Consider the following 22,644-nt stretch of genomic DNA (forward strand, 5'->3'; position numbering starts at 1 on the left):
ATTTCTCTTCACTGAAGTGTTTTAGCCCTGTTTATAGTTAAATAACTGAAAAAAATATCTAGCTCGTTTTTGTGTGATTTTATCTTTCCTTATTCTCACTGGAAATGAAGAAATCACTTTCTCTGTTTCGTTGCTTTCATGTGGAATTTGACATTTCCTCAAGTTATGCATTCGAAGGAATTCACACTAATTTTAAAAGTGTTATTTTTGTATCAGATGTATTTGCTATTCTAACGCATTCCTGTAAGTAATACAAAACATGACTAACAAGCCTTTATCATACATGATTTTCTGCAAAGTATCAATTTCTCATGTAAAGCAATTCCCATCTTATGCAGTCCCTACTTCTCTCTAATTGAATTTAGTCATTCACAGACCTTCATTTAGGCTTCCAAATGCAGTAGTGGTATAAATAGTTAATTTCCGGAGTCAGAAACCCATAAGTAGATGTACAGATATTAAACAATAATATCAGAAAATAATTCTTTTTCTTGTAATTGAAAATAAAGCTGCCATTTATATAATTATTCAAAAAGTCAATGCCAAAAGCATCATATTTGAGAAAATATACAAATTGATGATAAATCAACCCAACTTATTCATCATGTATTATATGAGGATTATTACATATCATGTAGCTCTGCTTCAAAAGGGTTGTCTTCAAATAGCATTTACTGTTTCCGTGGAGAAGATGGTTACCAAACCATGCACTGTGCTGTTTAGCCAGAGCATTCACTTTGAAGGAAACACCTTGTATTGAAAAAAAGAAGCGCTTCCGTTATTCTCAGACTCCCACTATAGTTTTATGCAACAATAAAAAAAAAGTTTGCAAGAATGAAAATTGAACATGTGGAAATTAAAGCAAAGACATAATGGCATCTTCAAATCTTAACACATTCAGTACATTTTGGACTCAAGTGTCAAAAATTAATCAGTAGGAAATAAATGCTTTATCTCCTTAAAGTAAAAAGTGTCTCAGTCTCTAACACATGTATTTCTTTTCATATCCAATATGATGATCTTCCTCTGCTTCATGCTCACTTGAATGGATTAGAAACAATTCCATCCACCTTGGAATAAAAATGCATCATATTCATGTTCAAATTCTGTGTGGTAATATTTAATGTAAATTAATTTGTGATTTTGTTAATTTATTTATTAGCATTTTACTTTGTCTACACTTTTGGCAGTTTGACAATACATTGTGGTCTCTTGCAATTTAACCAGCAATAATCATTTTCTTTTCTGATAGCCCTGAATTAAAGACTTTGCTGTACTATTTTCCAGTAATCTAATCTAGTGCAAGTCCTTAACACCCTGAAGTGTTTTTCACTTCTAAATGAGTATATGAATAATGGTGATGTTGCAGAGATGCAAAGAGCATTCTATGAACTATTGTTTGTGTAGCACATTCCAAATGTTCAATTAATATTAGGTCTTAAAGGTAGTAGATAAAAGAAAAATCAGTTGAAACTATTCTTCCATTTACAGCAAAATTAGTCACTGACATTCCTTGGAATTTATCAATAACTTAAATGAACACAAACTGCTTTCTGGGATAATTCTGAACATAGGGGAAGACTTTTTATTTTAATATTTTAACATTTACCACATTAGATTGGAGCAATCAATAATTAAGGAATTAACAAGTTAGTAAGTCAATTTGTGTGGTATCTGAGAGAAAGTCACTCCATAGTATATGCAGCAATTCTCACATAATCCATAAAGTCATTCTGCTGTTAATATTCATTTATGTGACAGCAATGACTAAGAATTGTCATATTAAAAGAATATTTTCATGTTATTTTCATTTCTCATTATTAGTTATATATACATTGTTAATTTCAATTCCCATACTAAGAACGTTTTCTCCTTAATCCACCCTTTCCATTAAGATCAGACTAAATAAGACAAATGAACATGGAATTCAAGTCAATTAGATTACCATCAGTTATATGAAAAGTTAATAACACACAATGATTCATGAACTTCTGTGTTTTTGCATGGATGATGATATCACTGCTGTAGAACTACTATAGTAGAATATAAATGAACTGTGAGAATCTCCTGTTTTAATTTTTAAACTTGATAGTTCAAAATAGTAGAACAAGTAAAGTCAGTATATTAACCTGTTTCATGGATTAGCAATCGTATTTTCTGTGAGCATTAGGATTAAGTTTCTTTCTTCAATATCTATATATCTATACTTTTTACGTCAAGCATGTGATAAACTGTTGCACAATTTTAAGGTCTTTCAAATAAAAAAAGCACATATTTTCTGGCTCCCTGAGTCATCATGATTGCTGCAGGCCAGCATTCAATGGTCCTGCAAGGAACAAAGTTGAGAGAGAGGCACTGAAAGAATTCATTAGAAATAGGAAGCATTAAGAATGAATAGCACAAGATAAGCAGCCTGGACCAGGGTTGAGTCAGGCACAAGAGCCCAGAGCTACATCCTGATTCCATTTTTATTCAAGGTGAACAAATCGAACATTGCATTATTCTGAGGGACTGAGATTACTTAGAGGTTACAACAATGATTAGTGACACATTCAAAGATTGTTTCATTTGCTGTCCACTTAGGTGCTGTGCAGCAGGTGCTAAGTGAATGTCCCGTCATAAACACAAGCTTGTGATCCCCATCTCCATGGTCTTTATGGCAAGTCAGGCCTAGATACTGACTTTCCAAACTTCTTCCTTTCCAACAGCTGGAGCCTTACCAGAGGGAGGCATGTCTCTACTATGATCTAGTTCTCATTAAAAAAAAAAAAAATCAGAGAATTAGGGAACTTGGTTTCTGTCACTAAAGCGAGTTCACCCACTGTGAAATCACTGGCCTTTGGACCAGTGTGCTGGCTCAATTGAATTGGCTAATCCTCCATCTTTCAAGCACCATCATCCCATATGGGCACCTGTTTGTGTCCCACCTGCTCCCCTTTCCATCTAGCTCTCTACTTATGGCCTAAGAAAGTAGCAGAGGATGTCCTAAATCCTTGAGCCCCTGTCCTCATGTTGGAAACATGGAAAAAGTTTATGGCTTCTAACTTCAGATTGGTTCAGTCTGGCCATTGTTTCCATTTGGGGAGTGAACCATTAGCTGCAAGTTTTTTTCTGTCTTTCCTTTTCTCTATAAATTTTTCTTTCCAATAAAAAGAAATAAATCTTGAAAAACAGGCCTTAGTGAAACCTGATCCAATCTATGGCTAAAGCTCAAACTACAAATATTGAGTAACTGAAGTGAAAATCAAGTGGTGTGATTGAGAACGATGCTTTCGTGAAAGCTTGCTGCCTGTACTAACAAATTCCTTCTGTGCAATTGAAATTTGTTTCTCTGAATGTCCCCACATAGCTGCTAATCATACCTAATCTTGAATCATCTCTTAGACATTGTGAATACTGAGCTCCATCTAGAGCCAACATTTAAAACTGAGAAGATGTTTCTGTGTCGCTGAGGCATGAGCCCTCACTCCCTCAGCCTTAGGTACTGCTCTTGTAGTTCCAGTAATAGCCCATTAAGATTCTTGATTTGAAGCCACTGCTACTGAGGCAATCAGAAGCATAGCTTCAGTCCATTACACTGCGCCTTCAACTACATTAAACACAGACCTGTTATAATTTCCTCATATGATTAATATTTTATATGCATAAAGATAATATGTTTTCAATTTCAGCACTCAAGTTGTGAAACACTTGACACTATAGCAGAGTTTTCCCTTTCATGCTTAGTTAATGCATTTGGGACAGGCATATAATATAAATGTGATTATATTTACATATTCAAAAACTTGCCATATTATGATATTACACACACTTTAAAATTCCATTACTTAAGTTCATTATAAAAAATAGTGATTTTTGTTATGGAAAATTTTAGAATTATTATTACGAATAATTTACATTAGTTGTAAAGTCATATTTTTCTGGACATGTGAGTGTTTCCTCTGTGATTTTAAGTGAATTGGCTTTAGAAATGGTAATAATATTTCCTAGATTTCTTGTGAACTTCTGCTCTTAACTAAATTTAAACCGATTTCACATTATGAGTCACCTGTGCATATTGTCATTTAAAGATGCTTCAATACAATAAACTGCTAAATACAAAAATGAAAATAGACACGAGGCAGCTTAAAGTGGATAGAAGCCGGTTGTATATAAACTAAAATTGAAATGTTAATGAAGTAGTCACAGGATATGGTTAAGAACCTGCATTTTCTAACATATCAATCATTCAATACCATGTCAATTAACCCCATAATGTTGTAAACTGTTGTTGATGCTATGCTATGGCTTTGAATTGGTCGGAAGGATGTTCTGCCAGTTTTGCCTTTAGATCAGAGTTGGTCTCCCCAAGAAACTGTTAAATTGATCTGGACAATAAGATGCTGCACTCTAGGCATGGTACATGCTTGCAATGAAAGAAACAAGACTGGATTTGAACTGTAATACTGCAGTAAGGTGGAGCAATCCACCATGGGGGGAGGGCACAGGGAGAGGATGGGGGAACATCAGAGCCTATGAAATGATGTCATAAAATGAAATGTACATTAAAAAATTAAGATAGTTACTATGTTGGCATTTGCAGATATTCAGTTCTTTTCTTCTTACAGCATGTACTCTAGTTTTTAGTTTTCACAATTTCAATATTATTTTACAATTTAATATTTCCTTTTTCTCCTATCCTTTAATGAATTTTAATCTTTATTTTATAGCATCATTTAAGTTATGTATTTCCTACTAAATGTTATTTAGATAAATTGAAATATCAAAGATATAAGTTTTTAAAAAATAAATCAGGCCTGGCGGCATGGCCTAGTGGCTAAAGTCCTTGCCCTGAACGTGCCAGGATTCCATATGGGCACTGGTTCTAATCCCGGCGGCCCCGCTTCCCATCCAGCTCCTTGCTTGTGACCTGGGAAAGCAGTTGAGGATGGCCCAAAGCACTGGGACCCTGCACCCACGTGGGAGACCTGGAAGAGCTCCTGGCTCCTGGCTTCGGGTTGGTGCAGCACTGGCCGCTGCAGTAGACCTTCCTCTCTGTCTCTCCTCCTCTCTATCTATATATGTGACTTTGCAATAAAAATAAATAAATCTTTAAAAAAATCAATTTGAGAATTTTTTAAAAGCATTATGTTTATATCTTTACTACATGAGTTACTTATAATTATAGTCTTAAATATAAAAAGTTATAGTGACCTTTGTGAGGCTACATAAGAAAATAATTATTAAATGTCTGAGTTTAAATTATATTTTCCTAATTATATGATGAGCACAAATTGATAATAGCTTCTTAAAAGTAGACAAGAAAAGCAGGAAGGTGTTATGAATGTGTAATTCTCAGAGAGATACAGTGTTCCTGGGTTGAGCCCAAGGATATGAGTTGGAACCAGTTGCTAAAAAAATTTCAGTGCTTTCAAAAAAGAAACAACACATTACACAAAAGGACACTTTGCTTTGAGCCTGTTGAAAGGAGTATAAGATGTATGACCAACAGAACTTTAAAACTATGAATTGTTGTTTTAAACCACCTACTGTGTTGCAGGTTTGTTCTCTAATCAGTAGCAAACTTATCTGCTGATATTGCAGCAATTTTAATAGCTGTGAATTTGGACAAAGAAAATCATTACTGTATGAGTCCTAATTCATTCTCTGAAAAAAAATAGTGATTTTAACATGCACATTTTCCTCATACTTTGTGTTTTTATGTAAAAACACAGCATAAAATTGATGTATATTTCATTCATTTATTTCCTTCCCAAATGTCATTTAATATTGATGAATATATTTCAAATCAGTGTGATAGATAAATACTCATACCCATTTCCATCTTCAGCAATTTCTTGGTAAAATAAGGATGAGATGCCCTGGACCAATAGCATTAATAAATCTCATGACTATAGTTACAGAAGAATAAAAACTGAGACAGGAAGAGCACATTCAAAGAATACACTGATTATCGTGCATGGATTATTTAAGAAAAAATGTAATTTCTAGAGTTTGCTTATTGAAGTTCCTTTCAAAGATTCTGTTTTCTAAAGAATGGAATAGTAGTTATTCATAAGATTTACAATTACTTTTCACAATACACCAAAGGGTGATTTGAGTAAAATCCAACATTTATTGTTGCTGTTATTGTTAAGAATCAAGTAAATTATTTAACTTCTAGGAGTTGATTTGTTGCTCCTGTTTTGTTATAATTCTATTATACAGAACCCCAGGAGGACATATGCTTTTGTATCTTGGTCATCATTTAATATCCATAAGGCTAGATTGTTGGGGAAAATGGGAAAGAAAATGCTTGGAACTTTAAGCTCTAAATCAAGAAAGACCATAAGAGTGAAAAATGTTAGGGCAATCAATAACGAATGGAATATACAAGATTTCTGTAATCCTTAAAAAGCACTTCTGTAGAATAAGGAACAGAGAACTAAGAGGATGTTAATTCAGATCTTAAATTTGTGTGTTGTCTATTTTTGTTGTAACAAATGACATTATCATATGCCACTTTTATGTTGAAAACATCCAGAATTATACCTTGTGGGATATTTAAGTTGTGAACTCTATGAAAGTGTCTGTATATGCTACTAATAGCAATGATTTTTTAATTGAAAACTTTAATGAATAAAGTTAGAATTACTATGATGGAGACATTTCATTTATCTTTAAATTCTTTAAATTTTATTTTTATTAGGTGTACAGGAAATAAGTTAATTAAAACTCAGTAACAATTTGGTACTTTCACTAAATAGATGAGTGGAAATCACATATGGGAAAAATTGATATATGTAATTCTTGTATGCATTATACAGAGAATACATGCATAAATATAAGTGTATGCATGTGGAAAGGATGATCATCACTTGAGTTTCTTTTTTGTAGACAACCTACTGTTTAGTCTTCTAGGGTAATCACCATTTGGTGCACTCAAAGAGAGAGAGAAGTTTCTATTTATAATTAACTAAACAGTAAAACTTTAATAGCTGCCTAACAAATGTCAGAAACTACTTTATATTCAGTTTCTTCCCATTTAAAACAAAGCAAACAAGCAAACAAAAAATGGCAGCAAAGCAAACATTCTGCCTAGATTTCTCTTTTTTTATACCATTTGACAAAGTTGCAGATGTACGTATATCATGCGTTTATATCATGTATTTATACGATGATGTATACATAGACAGAGACTCCATTCTATTTAAGTATTATTCCAGAATCGGAGCTCATATTTCTTTGGCCCTGAAATATTGGATCTTTCCCCGAAGTCAGTTCTTATTCTACTATTAATTCATCAGATTCAATAAGCCTTTTTGTTTTTGTTTGTTTGTTTGTTTGTTTTTTGCATGCAGAGCAATCTCAGAACAGCAGAAGCCCAAATTAATGTCTCTTAAAAATAAAAGGTATTGGATCTAGCAGAGTAGCCTAGAAACTAATGTTTTCTCCATGCACATGTCAGGATCCCATATGGGCGTTGGTTCTAATCTCAGCAGTTTCGCTTCCCACCCAGCTCCCTGCTTGTGGCTTGGGAAAGCAGTTGAAAATGGCCCAAAGCCTTGGGACCCTGCACCTGCAAGGGAGACATGAAAGATGTTCAGCTCTGGCCATTGCAGCCACTTGGGGAAGTGAATTATGGGACAAGAGACCTTCCTCTCTGTCTCTGCTTCTCTCTGTATATTTGACTTTCCAATAAAAACAACTAAATCTTTTTTTTTAAAAAGTAAATGGTATTTCAATTAAATACTATCTTTTTGTATTTTAAAATTTTATAAAAACCCATACTCACATAGGTGAAAAATATGTATTTTTCCAGTGCTAAAAATAATTATTTGTACATATATACTTTTACTCCTGCAGTGCAGTTGATGCCGCCTCAGTGCTGTCATAAAAGTAGGAAAGCTGCCCTTGAGTAATGTAATTGATGAACCCATCTTTCACCATTCCTTTTATTAGCTTGATAGTAAATGAAACTTAATCTTCTACCCAAAATAGCAAACACCAATATATTACTACTGATTTCTTGCCATCTAGATGAGAAACAAAATGTTACATCCTGACATATTTTCCTGCTTTAAACCAACTCCAATATCTGTGACCATTTTCATAAGTGTGCTATATTTGAGTGACTATATAAATTCTTTCATTTGCTACATAATTGTATTATAAATTCTTTAATTATATAAAATTTTAAATTATATAAATTATAAGTATACAGTATTATAAATATGAATTATAAATTATAAAGAAAATATAAATAAATTATAAATCATTATAAATGTATAAATTATAATTATAATTATTATAATTATATAAATTCTTTAATTTTCTACATAGTTGTATTATCCTTGGTGATTCTCTCAAACATGGATTAGACTCTTCCTGTTGAGATCTGTCTGTCCTACTTTGTTTGATTGATTCCCTACATATTCCAGGTCTGTGATTATACGTCATAAGCACCCTGATAAACTGAGATGAAAAAAAAAGTGGCTGACATAACAAAAGAAGGGGTAAAAAGCCCGTGACACAAGAAACACATCGACTGCTCTAGGAGAATGGGTTAACGAACAGAAAGAAGGATTGAAAATAAATTTAGAGCAGCAGCCTATTAAAATTACGCACATAATTCCTTATAACCTTTATTTGTTCTATTTAAATCCCAAAGACGGAATTTCTAGTGATATCACATTTCATGGACAAGCTACAGAGTTTGATTATACAAAATGATGTTTGGAATGTAGCATACCATGAGAGAATGGTAATCCTTCAGAACCAAGCTATGGGTTATTTTAAAAACGGAAAGAATGATCATCACTTATAAAGAAAAAAAAAAGAAGTTGTGTTTTTAGCTTTTGGCATCAGTTTAAACGATGGGGCTGCTATACGTTTCAAGTACACTAAATGTCTGTTGACTCATATTGCTGGATATAATTCACATTGCTATAATTTAGAAAAATGTCTCTGACTATAAATATGTCCAGTCCCCTTGGTTCTGTACTGATGCTTAATTGTTATCTTGCTTTTATCTTCCAAAATAGCTTATATGTAAGTGGTGAAAATGGAAAATATATAAAAAAAAACTTAGAACCAAACTGTTCATTGAGGATGTAATGATGAATAAAGCATGGTGTTTTCTCTTTCCAAGCTTCCAGCTTACAAAGTCTAATGTTTAGGCAAATAAGTAGGCTGAGTCATGCCTTCTGTTTCCTGGTGAGTAGATGTCCACAATGTTATCTGCACAACCCAAAATTCAAAGCTGAAAAAATGTTCACCCATAATCAATTTTCTTCCAAATCCACACTATACATTTTTAGACCTATAAATTATAAATGTGAAAATACAGCATGATTTTATATTAGACATGTTTCAACACAATAAAAATCCCATGGGAACATATATTTGTATATGAATATCATGGATTTAAAAGTATTCAGTGGGCCCGGTGCGGTGGCACAAGTGGTTAAGGTCCTCGCCTTGCACGCCCAGGATCCCATATGGGCGCAAGTTCTATCCCATATGCCCCGCTTCCCTTTAGCTCCCTGCCTTGGGCCCGGGAAAGCAGTTGAGGACGGCCCAAGGCTTTGGGACCCTGTAGTGCGTGGGAGACAGGGAAGAGGCTCCTGGCTTTGGATCAGCATAGCACCGGTCGTTGCGCTCACTTGGGGAGTGAATCATCGGATGGAAGATCTTTCTCTCTGTCTCTCCTCTCTGTATATCTGCCTTTCCAATGAAAAAATAATAAAAATAAAGCTTTTAAAAAGTATTCAGTTTATTCCTAAAATAACTAGATCAGACAATATATTTGTATAAATTAATATTATGAGAATGTTTCTTGTTTTTTGTTCGTTTGTTTTGTTTTGTTTTGTTTTGTTTTTGCTTCAGGTTCTTGCCTCTATGTAATGTAATAATTCAAAGAATGGATATAAATGCATAAACACAAGCAGGATTTGCTTGCAGACAGACACACTATTTGATTGTTAATATGGATAACCCATTAAAAAAAAAGCCGCACCTCATGAGAAAGAGGAAAGAGAGAGAGAGATTGAGAGAATTTTTAAGAATTCATAGTTTAACCCCTGTATTTGTGTAAATACAAATTCTCTATGATTGCCCTGATTAATGAGGAAGGTTGTATGGGGAAGCATCTAGCTTCAATAACAGTAAAGCACACTGGGCCACTCCCTGAAGTTCATATGTATACATTGTATCATATATGATATACACATATGATATATATGATAGTTATACATATATATATCATATATGATAGTTCTCTTTTGCAGCTCACATTTGTGACTCCTTTCCATTTTATATTTGCTTTTTCTAGCTTCATGTCTACCCTATAAACCAACATGCTGTCTATTGTTTCATCTTCCCTGTGTTTTCATTAAATGATTTCCCTCGCTTGGAACACTATCTCTCAGTCTTACTCTGAGCTTCATCATTCATAGGCTCATTTAAGTTCAACACTTTACATCGTGCCCTTTCTTATTCTCACACACTGAATTTACCTCCACTCTTTGAAAATGTATACAATGTTGCTTGTATCTCCTTTATCTTAGTGAAGTTATTTATGTGAATAATAGTTAAACTGTGGGGCCAACATGATGAAGTAGTTGGCTGAACTTCTGAGGCACTGACATCCCAGGTGAGTGCTGGTTCAAGTCCAGGTCACACCACTTCTTTTACAGGTCCCTTATAATGACACGGGGAAGCAGTAAATGATGGCCCAAGTGCTTTGACCCCTGCACCCACAAGGAAGATTCAGAAGAACCTCCTGGCACTTAGCTTCAGAAAGGTCCATCACTAGCAATTGGGGCCATTTGGGGAATGTACCAGCATGTAGAAGTTCTCTCTCTCTCTGTCTCTCTGTCTCTCTCTCTCTCTCTCTCTCTTCTCGTTCCCTCACTAACTCTTTAATTGTTTCAAGTAAAATAAACAAATCTCTTAAAAGATTGAAAATGGGCTGGTACAATGGCTCAATGGCTACATCCACAATTTGCAAACTCCAATATTCCATATGGGTGCTGGTTCCTATCCAGAATGCTCCACTCCCCATCCAGCTCTCTGCTTCTCTGTCTTTTTATAAATCGATCTTTCTAATAAAAATAAATAAATCCTAAAAACATTTTAAAAAGTCAAATGTCAAGAAGACATAAGTTTTCTTCCATCCAAGAAAGTCCTCTGGCACAAGATGTTGGACTGTTCTTTGACTGTATTTGAATACCAGCTCCAAAGATTACTGCTGACATGCAGTAGGATTAAAGAGAATTTTGCTTTCCTGTTTAATTACCAGTTTTATTCTTTGAAAGAAATACACAGGGGAGATCTGAAAAAGTTGTTCTGAATAAAACAGGAAAGGAGTGGTAAACATTGAGTTTCCTGTAGTTTATACTAATGAGGTGTTTTTTTTTTTTTTTTTTTTTTTTTAGTATTTGATACTTACTTTAGGTAATATGATGCAAAAACTATTTTGTGCCTTAATTTCTGTTTCTTTAACATTCTGTTAGGTGCATTAACATTTTTGTACTTACCGTTCTATTTCATTTATTTAGCATTTTGCATTTATTTCTGTACAAATGTTAGTTTTTCTAAGACATTTTCCCATAAAGGTATGTTATTGTTTATGGAAAATCTAATGGGCATTGTGTATGAGACAACACAAGTGAAAAAGTTTGGTGAGCTTTGTGTACTCACTAGGTCATGCTTCAGCCTTAGATTTTTGAATCCGCAATGTTTACGAACTTCATTTCTCAACCTTTGTTAATCAATGTTGATAAAGGTTTCAGACTCATGCATTTCAGTGTGTGCCAGATTTTCTCTCTGTCTGATTATTACCCTCAAAGATTAATAGAAATATCACCATATGTAAATTAGCTCTGCTGCAGAATGAAATATGCATTTGCGCAATTATAGAGCTGGGTATAGCAACATTTACATTAACTCTCTAGCATTTGTACAGCAATATTAGTCTATCCATCTATGATTGGAATCTGGGTATTGTTTTGGTTTTAAATTATTATCAAATACGTGAAATTTAGTGTATGTTTAAGTTTCCCAAGCTTCAAGGCAGAGTCAGATTCGTTTATCAGGTGTTTTTGTGACTACTCAAAGTATGAATTTTTACAAAATATTTTGTGAAGAAAACAGAGTATGCACTTACTCAAATACACCCTGTGATACAATAGGGGAAAGGTATAGGATGCTATTTCGTGAATTACCAGGATCACCAAAATAAAAATAGAGTGTGTGAGAAATCAGTATTTTAAATGGGAAAATAACTTTCATGAAAGCAAAACTGTGCAGAACCTATGTTATTTACTTGCAAAGTTAATTTCAAAGAATCTGAAATAGTCATTTAAAAAAATGGTGTTTATCATTGAGTAAAGTAATGCCATTTATCATGTGCTGCAATAGCCATGTGGATCCATTTGTTGAACCCAAAAATCTTGTTTTTAATGATCTCTATCTATTTTTTCTTTCTGTTTCTCTGAAGGCACAACAAATTACTCCTCTTCGGCACAATGGACACAATGACAGTTCTCAAGTTGAGGCAACAAAGGAAGGAAATCCAAGTACCACCGTCTGTGATTCTCAAGAAGTAAGATGAACTTAAAAACTATTTTTAATAACGTCATATATGCTTCCTTCCCTAAGTATAGAAGGAGGCTTCTTAATTGTATGCAGTAACTAAAAAATATTATGCCTTTAACAAATGCATTTATTTTTATCATTTGATTTGTATAAGATGAACAAATTTCATGTATTTCACAATACAGACTTAGAAGCATAATGATAATTTCCACCCTATAATTTTTTCTGCCTATGTTTCCACCCTGCATCTTCCTCCTTTTTTCTTATTATTTTTAATTTTTCTACAATAATATACTTTCAGTTCATGTCATAATCAAAATCATAAACCTCCATTACATAAATAATACAGCAAATAGTCAAAAGGAAAAAAAAACACAGTTCCTTAAGATCATATACAAAAGCTGTAAATAGTAATCAAAACTCAAAGTGACTATTTTGTTCATGTCAGTTTCTTGCTTAGTGTATCAGTTCTCACAATTCAGAGAAAAATAAATAGTGTTTGTCTCTTGGGGACTGGCTTGTTTGCTGAAGCAAAATATTTTCTCTGCTTTTAAATTCAAGAATAGAACTGTTCTTTGTATATGAATTTTATTGTGAAGTATAGCTGCAGTCTTACGGTAATTGCGAATGTGAGTTTTTCCAGGTGAGTGGCAAAAAGGTTAAGCAATGTGGTTATTCTCACACCATATACATATGTTGAAATATTAAAACCCAAAACAGGGCCCGGAGCAGTGGCCTACCGGCTAATGTCCTCCCCTTGCATGCCCAGGATCCCATATGGGCACTGGTTCTAATCCCGGCAGCTCCGCTTCCCATCCAGCTCCCTGCCTGTGGCCTGGGAAAGCAGTCGAGGACGGCCCAAAGCTTTGGGACCCTGCACCCGCATGGGATACCCAGAAGAAGTTCCTGGATCCTGGCTTTGGATTGACATAGTATCAGCCATTGCGCTCACTTGAGGAGTGAATCATTGGACGGGAGATCTTCCCCTCTGTCTCTCCTCTCTATATATCTGACTTTCCAATAAAGAATTAAATCTTAAAAAAAAAAGACCCAAAGCAAACACACATTTCCACAGAATGTGATTATATAGTATGGCGCACATAAAGCAAATAGAATCAACTACGGAGTTATCACATTGGAAGTATTTTTCAGGGACCAGTGTTGTGTTGTGGCAGGTAAAGTCTGTGACGTCAGAATCTCTGTGGGTGACATTCAGATTCTAGATGCTCTTCTTCTTCTTCTTCTTCTTCTTCTGCTTCTTCTTCTTCTTGTTCTTGCTCTTGCTCTTCTTCTTCTTTTAATTTTAATCCATAGGTTTTGGGATTTCCCTTCCCCAATCCCCAAGAATACCCCCACCACCTATTTCCCCTGTTTTAATACAGTGGTATAGTTCTTTATAAACAGTCATAAATCCATCACTGCAAGCACGAAGAACGGCAGAGAGTCCAGCATCCTATTGTCAGGATATAGTAAACAGTTTCATTGGGAGTCTTTCTTTGATCTGAAACTGTAGATGCATAGTACATTTATCTTCACATCTGGATATGATATTCTCCATTACACAGTTACTGTACATCACCTTAATTGAAAAGCCACAGTGTAAAATCAACAACAGAAAGAAAAACAGAAATTTACAGTACAATGAAGTTAAATAACATGCTACTGAATAACTAATAACTAACTGAATCAATGAAGAGTAATGAAGAGTAATATCAAAAACCTTCTTGAAGACATCGTATGACTACTTCTAATCCAGCTGCTGCTAATGTACATGAGAAAATGTTGGAAGAAGGTTCAAGTTCCTATATGATTTTTCAGGTCTCTTGCTTGGATATGTGTCTGTCTTGGCCACCACATCATCTGGACAGTGATCCAGTGGATGGAATGCCTCTCTTTCTCTCTCCATGTCTGTCTCTCTCTCTTTCTGTGCATTCCTGCCAATCAGATAGTTAACTAACTAAATGAATATGATTTTGAAAATATTTTTGAAGAACAATTTTATGCATTCCATAGGTAAAGTCCCCAAAGGACAATCATACTGCCCTCATTCTTCTGCTCACCTCAATCTCCCTCCTTCTTCTTTCCTCCTAAGTTTTTGCAAAGACATAATATTCCACTCTATATTTTCACAAACTTACTTCTTAGCTAATACTAGTATTCAACAAATAAGAAGTTGGAAGGATAGGCAAGAGGTAACCAATATTATCACATTCCCAAATGATATGTTACTTGCTCTTTCAGAACTGATTTTTTTTTATCCATTTTGGTGAAAAAACAGATTTAATTTCTTTTTAAAACTGGGTAGTATTAAAAAATAATAATAAAAATAAATCTTTAAAAAACTGGGTAGTATTGCATAAAGTGTATATACTACATTATCGCATTCAGTCATCTTTGTTTGGTTGGTTCCAGTCTTAGCTATTGTACAGTTAGCTGCAGTAAAGAGAAAGGGTACAAATAACTCCTTCATATGCTAATTTCATTTGCTTTGGATAAAGTCTCAGGAGTGGGGTGGTTGGGTCATGTGGTAGATCTATTTTCAGATATCTGAGTAGTCTGAATACTGTTGTGCATAATGGTTATACCAGTTTATATTCACTTCAACTGTAAATTGGTGCACACTTTTCTGCACATCTGTGTCAGTGTTGATCATGCTATTTTATAATGACTGTTCTAACCAAGGTAAGGAAAACATTATTGTGATTATTCCTTTTATTTCCCTGATAGCTCCTTACCATAAGGATCTTTTCATGTTTATGTTGTTCATTTGTATTTCATCCTTTATTGCCTATACATATCCTTTGCCTATTTCATAACTCAGTTATTTGTTTTGTTGTTGAAATCATGAGCTCTTTATAAACCCTGAGCATTAATATTTTTAGTTGCATGGTGTATAAACATTCTCTATCCTTCTGTCAGTTAGCTCTCCATGTAGTACATGGTTGCCTTAATGAAGTTCTTAGTTTGATGTAATCCCATTTATCTATTTTTGTCTTACTACTTATGCTTCTGGAATTTGTTTCACATGCTTATGCCAATGTCTTGAAGTATTTCCATGGTTTTGCTTCTAGAAATGTTATGGTATCACATTTCAGATTTTTATCATTTATCCATTTAGATTGTGTGTGTGTGTGTGTGTGTGTGTGTGTGTGTGTGTGTGTGTGTGTGTAAAGTGCAGTATAAGGGTCTTGGCTTTCCCTTCTGTGTGTGGAGTTCCAATTTCCCCAGCATCATTTATTGAAGAGTCTGTTCTTTCCTCAGGGATTGATTTCAAGTCATCTGTCAAAGATTAATTGGTTGGAAATATGTGGCTTGAATTCTGGGGGTTCTATCCTGTTTCATTGGCTAGATATCTAGATATGTTTTGTCTTAGTACCAGACTATTTTGTTTATAATTGTTCTGTATTATCTTGTATTATCATGCTTCCAACTTTATTTGCTTCAGCTATCCAGGGATTCTTCCTTCCTTTATGAATTTTAGTGTCATTTTTTTTCTAGAACTGAGAAGGAATAAATTGGTACTTTGATAGGGATTGTGCTGCCTTGATTGTGTTGAGGGATGTTTCTTCTCCACTGAATTTGCCTAAGATTTATATCATAAAAGGATGTTGTATTTTATCAAACTCTTTCTTTGTATCTACTGAACTAATCATATGCTTTTTAGTTTTCAGTTATTAATGTGACAAATTAACATGATACATTACATTGATTTGCTTATGTTTAACCATCCATGCGTACCAGGAGTAATTTCCAGTTACTCCAAATAAATGATCATTCTAATGTGTTTTTGGATTTGAGTAGCTAATGTTTTATAGATTTTCACATCCATGTTCATCAGGGATAATTATCAATTGTTCTCTTTCTTTGAGGTTTCTCTTTTCTGGTTTTTCAATTAAGATGCTTGTCTCATTCAAGGAGTTTGGAAGGATTTTCTCCTTTTCAATTGTTTTAAATAGTTTAACAAGAATTGGAATTACTTCTTGAAAATTTGGCAGAATTCAGCAGGCAGGCCATCCTGCCCTTTCTGTCTCAGGGTTTTACAGCTGTTATTTACCGTAGCTGCAGTGATTCAATCCCATTCTTTTTCTTTTTTTTAAAAGATTCATTTTTATTATTTTTTTATTGGAAAGGCAGATATACAGAGAGGAGAGACAGAGAGGAAGATCTTCCGTCCGATGATTCACTCCCCAAGTGAGCGCAACGGGCCGATACTATGCCGATCCGAAGCCAGGAGCCTCTTCCGGGTCTCCCACGCGGGTGCAGGGTCCCAAAGCTTTGGGCCGTCCTCTGCTGCTTTCCCGGGCCACAGGCAGGGAGCTGGAAGGGAAGCGCGGCTGCCGGGATTAGAACCGGCGCCCATATGGGATCCCGGGCGTGCAAGGCGAGGACCTTTAACCACTTGCGCCACCGCGCCGGGCCCAATCCCATTCTTTTTCTTGGTTTACATAGGTTTTCTATCTGTTCATGACTGAATTTTTGTGCATTATGATTTTTTTGTAAAAATCATTCTAACTGAAGTCATATTGAAAAATATAGAGCTCATATTCTGTAATTTTTCACCTAAAATAAATAAAATGAAATTCATGGATTTTGGCAGAATAAAGCTTGCATAATCTTTCATGTCTAGTTTTGACGCAAAAAATAACAATGACTCTATTGAATTGCTTCTTGATTAGTCTTCAATCCAGAAAGGAAAGCATTTGCTAAAATTAAAAATTCTGGAATGAAATCAAACTGCAACTAAAGAAACTAAGTAAGAGTCGAAAGACACGTTAATAAAATCAAATATGTTAAATCTACTGGCTGACGAAGTAGATTAGCAAACTGAATTTATGAATGTTTGCAAAAACATTGTATGTGTGAACATGTACTCAAACCATTCCGTTTTGCATATGCTGCTAATGAGAAGTAGACATAAATTACCCTGTAATTTACTTCCAGTGAGAGTAGAATTAAAAAACCATAGGACAGGAAGGAACAATTTTGCCATAAGTTATAAGATGAATGTTTCCTTGTGCAGATTTGTAGTTAGCTGGGCAATATCATAAGTATGCATAGATAGAAAATACAGTGCCGAGAGTTGTGGTCTATATTTTACAAAGTCTCCCATGGTTTTCCTGACCTGTGATACTATTCTTATATGAGCAAAACTGACATTTGAGATCTAAATATTGTTTACAGTCCAGGCTATATTCCTGCAGAACATTTGTTTATACCTATCGTCTGTATTCCCACTAGACAAGGGTCTTTTTGCTCTATACTTGTTAAACTGATCTCTAAGATATTAAGCTTTTACTGTGGTGTATTATCTGCAAAAGTTAATTTTAAAGAGTGGTGAAGAGGGAAGGAGGATGAAAGGGCAAAGAGAGGAAAAGGAGTAAAATGTCATTGAGATCTTAGACTTGTATCGAATCGTTAAATATTGAACACAATTTATCATTAGAAAATCACTTGATGCTAGACAGTGAGAGCTCCTGAATTTCTAGAGTTCAGTTTGAATTAGGGACAAAGTTAAGGTTTTCAGTTGAGAGCACTTTAGAAAGTTCATGAAAATTAGATTAGAAAAATGCTAATTTCTCTGCACAAATTTTGGAACTATTATATACAACTATTGATGTCTAACTGAATAATAAGACCATGGCATTAATTGTATGGAGACTATTCTCCTGCCTTCATAAATTTTTCTGAAGTTACATAGGAAGCACTCTCATGAGTGCTGGCAGAGGCAGTTTTGTCGTCCAACCTGGCTTGCGCCATCTGTGCTCCCAGCTCTCTATACTAATTGGTAGATGCTAAAGTCCCATATAGACAACCCCACAATTTCCACATGGAATCCCAGTCGTGATTCTCTCACATTCCGGTGTGTGCTGTGGCCACCATGATGTGGTCCAATTCCTGCTCCATCATTTGTTGGTAGGTACTGTGGCCTAGCCTACAAGGCATGACCTCAAGCCCCAGATCTGCAAGCACCTGTGGCAGTCAGTGATGCTTATTAGCCCACCCCAGGTCTCCCACGTGGACAGATGCTTTGGTCTAGCCCAGACATGACCTTCCAGCGTTCTCCCTCTAAACCACATTATCTCAGCTCCAACACATACCTGCTGCAACTGTAATGGCCTGTTCCATTAAAGGCACTAGTCATTCTTTCCTTGGCAAACATGCTGTTAACTGCTAAAACTCTAATACACTTCCAAATCCTTTTCCTCTCGCCATTGCAGTTTGTCCTGCAAGTCATATTGGGATGTCCCATTCTGAGTTAACTCTTCCCCACTGATCTTTTTTTTTTTTTAAGATTTATTTATTTTTATTGGGAAGTTAGATATACAGAGAAGAGGACAGACAGAGAGGAAGATCTTCCATCCTATGGTTAACTACCCAAATAGCTGCAATGGCTGGAACTGAGCCAAACCGAAGCCAGGAACTTCTTCCTGGTCTTCCACACTGGTGCAGGATCCCAAGGCTTTGGGCCATCCTTGACTGCTTTCCCAGGCCACAAGCAGGGAGCTGGATGAGAAGCAGGACTGCTGGGATTAGAACTGGTGACCATATGGGATCCTTGCACGTGCAAGGCTAGGACCTTAACCACTATGCTATGGTGCTAGGCCCTTCCTCACTGATCTTACATAAATAAGTAAATAAATAAATAGTAATTATGGTGGCATATTGAATTATTGGTATAGTTAACATAATTTGGCATTCAGCAGGCCAAGAATGACCACAAGCTATTGGCTGCATATCTCCCAGCCGCCTAACATTTGCCTAGATACAAGGCAACTTAGGCAGCTGCTACAGCTAAGGATATTTTTTAATTTTTAAAATCAATTTGTCTATTTTGTAAACCTAAAAGATTCAGACAATAGGCTTTACAAAATTTAATATCGAAGAAATAAAATATAATGTGCATTTAATTTAAGTCAATAGTAGAAACAGAACAGGAAACTGGCAGAATGTTAAAAAGAGAGCTCTGGTGCAGTGCAGAGATAAGATTCTGTGTCTAAAGTACAACATATACTTTCATTGCTAAGGGCATTAGTATTACTAAAACTGGAATATGTAAGTGGAGACCTAAACAGTTTGTTTCTGTCAATTTTTTTTGGTATGGGAGTCATTAATTTTAATATTAATGTGAACAAAAAGGAATATGTCACATATTCCTCTAAAAAAAAGTTTTCTTGATCCTTGTGCTGTAGCTCAGATTAGAGGCTAAAGACCTGGGCTTTCATGTGCCACGATCCCATATGGGGGCCAGTTCTGTCTTGGCCACCACGGTTCCCATCTGGCTCCCTGCTTGTGGCCTGGGAAAGCAGTCGAAGACGGCCCAAAGCTTTGCGACCCTGCACCCATGGGGGAGACCTGAAAGAGGCTCATGCCTCCTGGCTTCTAATCGGGACACTTCCAGCTGTTGCGGCCACTTGGGCAGTGAATCAATGGACGAAAGATCTTCTGCTCTGTCCCTCTTCCTCTGTGAAATCTAACCTTCCAATAAAAATAAATAAATCTTTAAGAAAAGATTTATTTGAAAGAGGTACAAAGAAGGAGAGACAGAGAGAGCTCTTCCATCCACTAATTGACTTCCTGGAGGGATGCAGCGGATGGATTTGGTCTGGTCCAAAGTCAGGAGCCAAGGGACTTTTTTTTTTTTTTTTGCTATTTTCTAGACATATTATCAGAAAGTTAGATTGGAAGTGAGCAGCCTATATTTATTTCTTAAAGAAACAAAAAAAAATCTCTGTTCCCATTTTCATAAAAACAATGAATGGCTTCTTGTATACAACTTTGTACTTTCAATGAATTTTGTAATTTTAAATTTATCATATTACTGCCTTTTACAACTAATTTTCCTTATATAATATAATGTCTATCTGTAATATTTTTCAGTAATTTGTTCTACTATTGCAAAATAAAGTTACCTTTCATGGTAACATCAGAATTTCATTATCCATCCAGCAGTTGTTGACTTCTGGGTTGCTTCATTTTTTTTCATTATGAACATTCAGGTGAATAACTTCTAGAAATGAGTTTTAATGTATTAGAGTTCTAGTTTGTCCACATCTTTATCACCTCTTGTTATGGTAGTAATGCTTGCTAGTAAATGCTAGTAGTTGTGAAACCAATTTTTATTTTGTATTTAATTGGCAAATTTAGTAATGGTTAATTATTTGGGATACATTTCCTTATAAATATTAGTAATGTATATAGTTTATTTTATCCAATGGAATTACAATTCTTTTTGAATGATTTAATTGAATATTTTGTTTTCTTTGGAGTAGTAAGAATCATATTTATGTATATAAACCATTTATTGCAAATGAAATGAGAAGTTTTTAATTTTTTTGGATTTCTTCAAGGCATTGCTTAAAAAAATAATAATCTTAATGTAGATTGAGATTGACAGAATTATTCCGCAATGGTGCATAGATCTCCAAAGTCAGCCTGAAATCTTTTTGTTACTGATTTCTGGTTTATTTTCATTTTTAGTTTTCAGAGTTGCTTTACATTTTTCCTAGTTCACTAATGAATATGTCAAGTCTGCTCCCTATACAAAGTTTGCATCATAGAAAAAATGAACAAAAACAACTATATTTTTTTCCTGTTGAGTATAACAAAAACTTGTACGTGATTTGCAATTTTTCAATCTGATCTTATCTTTGTAAATAGAATTTTAACTTACCCAGTTGCATTGATTATTCTACATTATTTAATGTTTCAGAGATAAAGGACATAAGAGACATAACTAATTCTTCCTCTGAAATAGAAAGGTGTTATTTTTTTAACCAAAAGGAAATCTATATCAACTGTCATGTTCTGAAACAAAAATGGTAAGGCTATTTGAAAATGAATCTGCAATAAATTATTCCATGTATTTTATTTCTCATTTGTTTCTGCAGTCCTAAAAATAAAGATTTAAGATGGCATGTAATTAAAAATAAAAACAAGAAGAAGTCATGTCTTTTTGACAAGTCATCCTCTTTTTCAAGGTTCTTTTTAAATATATACCTTTATTTTCATAAACCACTTTTTTTAAGATTTATTTTTATTATTTTTTCATTGGAAAGGCGGATATGCAGAGAGGAGAGACAGAGAGGAAGATATTCCGTCCGATGATTCACTCCCCAAGTGAGCGCAACGGGCCGATACTGTGCCAATCCGAAGCCAGGAGCCTCTTCCGGGTCTCCCACGCGGGTGCAGGTTCCCAAAGCTTTGGGCCATCCTCACTGCTTTCCTGGGCCACAGGCAGGGAGCTGGGAGGGAAGCGGGGCTGCCGGGATTAGAACCGGCGCCCATATGGGATCCCGGGTGTGCAAGGCGAGGACCTTTAACCACTTGCGCCACCGCGCCGGGCCCCATAAACTATTTTTAAATGATGAATTTTTTATTGAAGCCAACAATTTGCATGGTCAACATAAAATTCTTCTCTGATATTTGGCTAATTTGGGTAAATAAATGATTTTTCCTTAAGGAGAAAAAATAATAGTAATAATAAAAGACAAAAGACATTCTCCAAGGGAATGCTTACTGAATAAGAAGAGTGATTGCTCAATTTTCCCCACCCAGGAAAATGCTAACTAGCATAAGAGGATAGAGGAAGAACCATACCCTTGATGGAAATGTTCAGCAACAAAACCTTTGGTGTTTTTATTTTCACATGGCAGAGGCATTTATTAAAAAAAATATAGAAATTTAAGTTTAAAAAGGGACATCTCAAGAAGTGGTGACCATTAGGATCGCTCCAGTAACCCTTCAAAACAAACAAATATACAAACAAACAAGAAAATCTAGAATGGACAGACAACAATATGGAAAGCTTAGAATCAGACAGGAAACGGCCAGCGTGGACCCAAATATGCCTCACTAGGTGGGACACAGATTAGTTACACCTCACTGGGGTATGGGGGATTTCTCTGCACACCCATCCTAAATATATATATATATATATATACTGTACCTAAACTGATAACTGTATGGAATCAGGTTGAATATAAACCAAAATTGAAATGTCTAAGAAGAAGTCACAGGATGTAGTTAAGCAACTGCATTTTCCTATCAACATACTATTAATCAATA

General features: G+C 35.0%; 1 protein-coding gene across 1 annotated transcript in view; it reads left to right on the forward strand.

The window, feature by feature from the left end:
* LUZP2 (leucine zipper protein 2) overlaps window positions 1–22,644 on the forward strand; it is a 335,801-nt gene that overhangs the window by 297,390 nt on the left and 15,767 nt on the right. The window contains exon 10 of the mRNA XM_040980287.1: window positions 12,482–12,586. Coding sequence (XP_040836221.1) covers window positions 12,482–12,586 — 105 coding nt within the window. The remainder of the gene's footprint in view (window positions 1–12,481; window positions 12,587–22,644) is intronic.

This window comes from Ochotona curzoniae, unplaced genomic scaffold (genome assembly GCF_017591425.1).
Source record: "Ochotona curzoniae isolate NIBS_2020 unplaced genomic scaffold, NIBS_Ocur_1.0 contig_3432, whole genome shotgun sequence".
Classification (NCBI taxonomy): Eukaryota; Metazoa; Chordata; class Mammalia; order Lagomorpha; family Ochotonidae; genus Ochotona; species Ochotona curzoniae.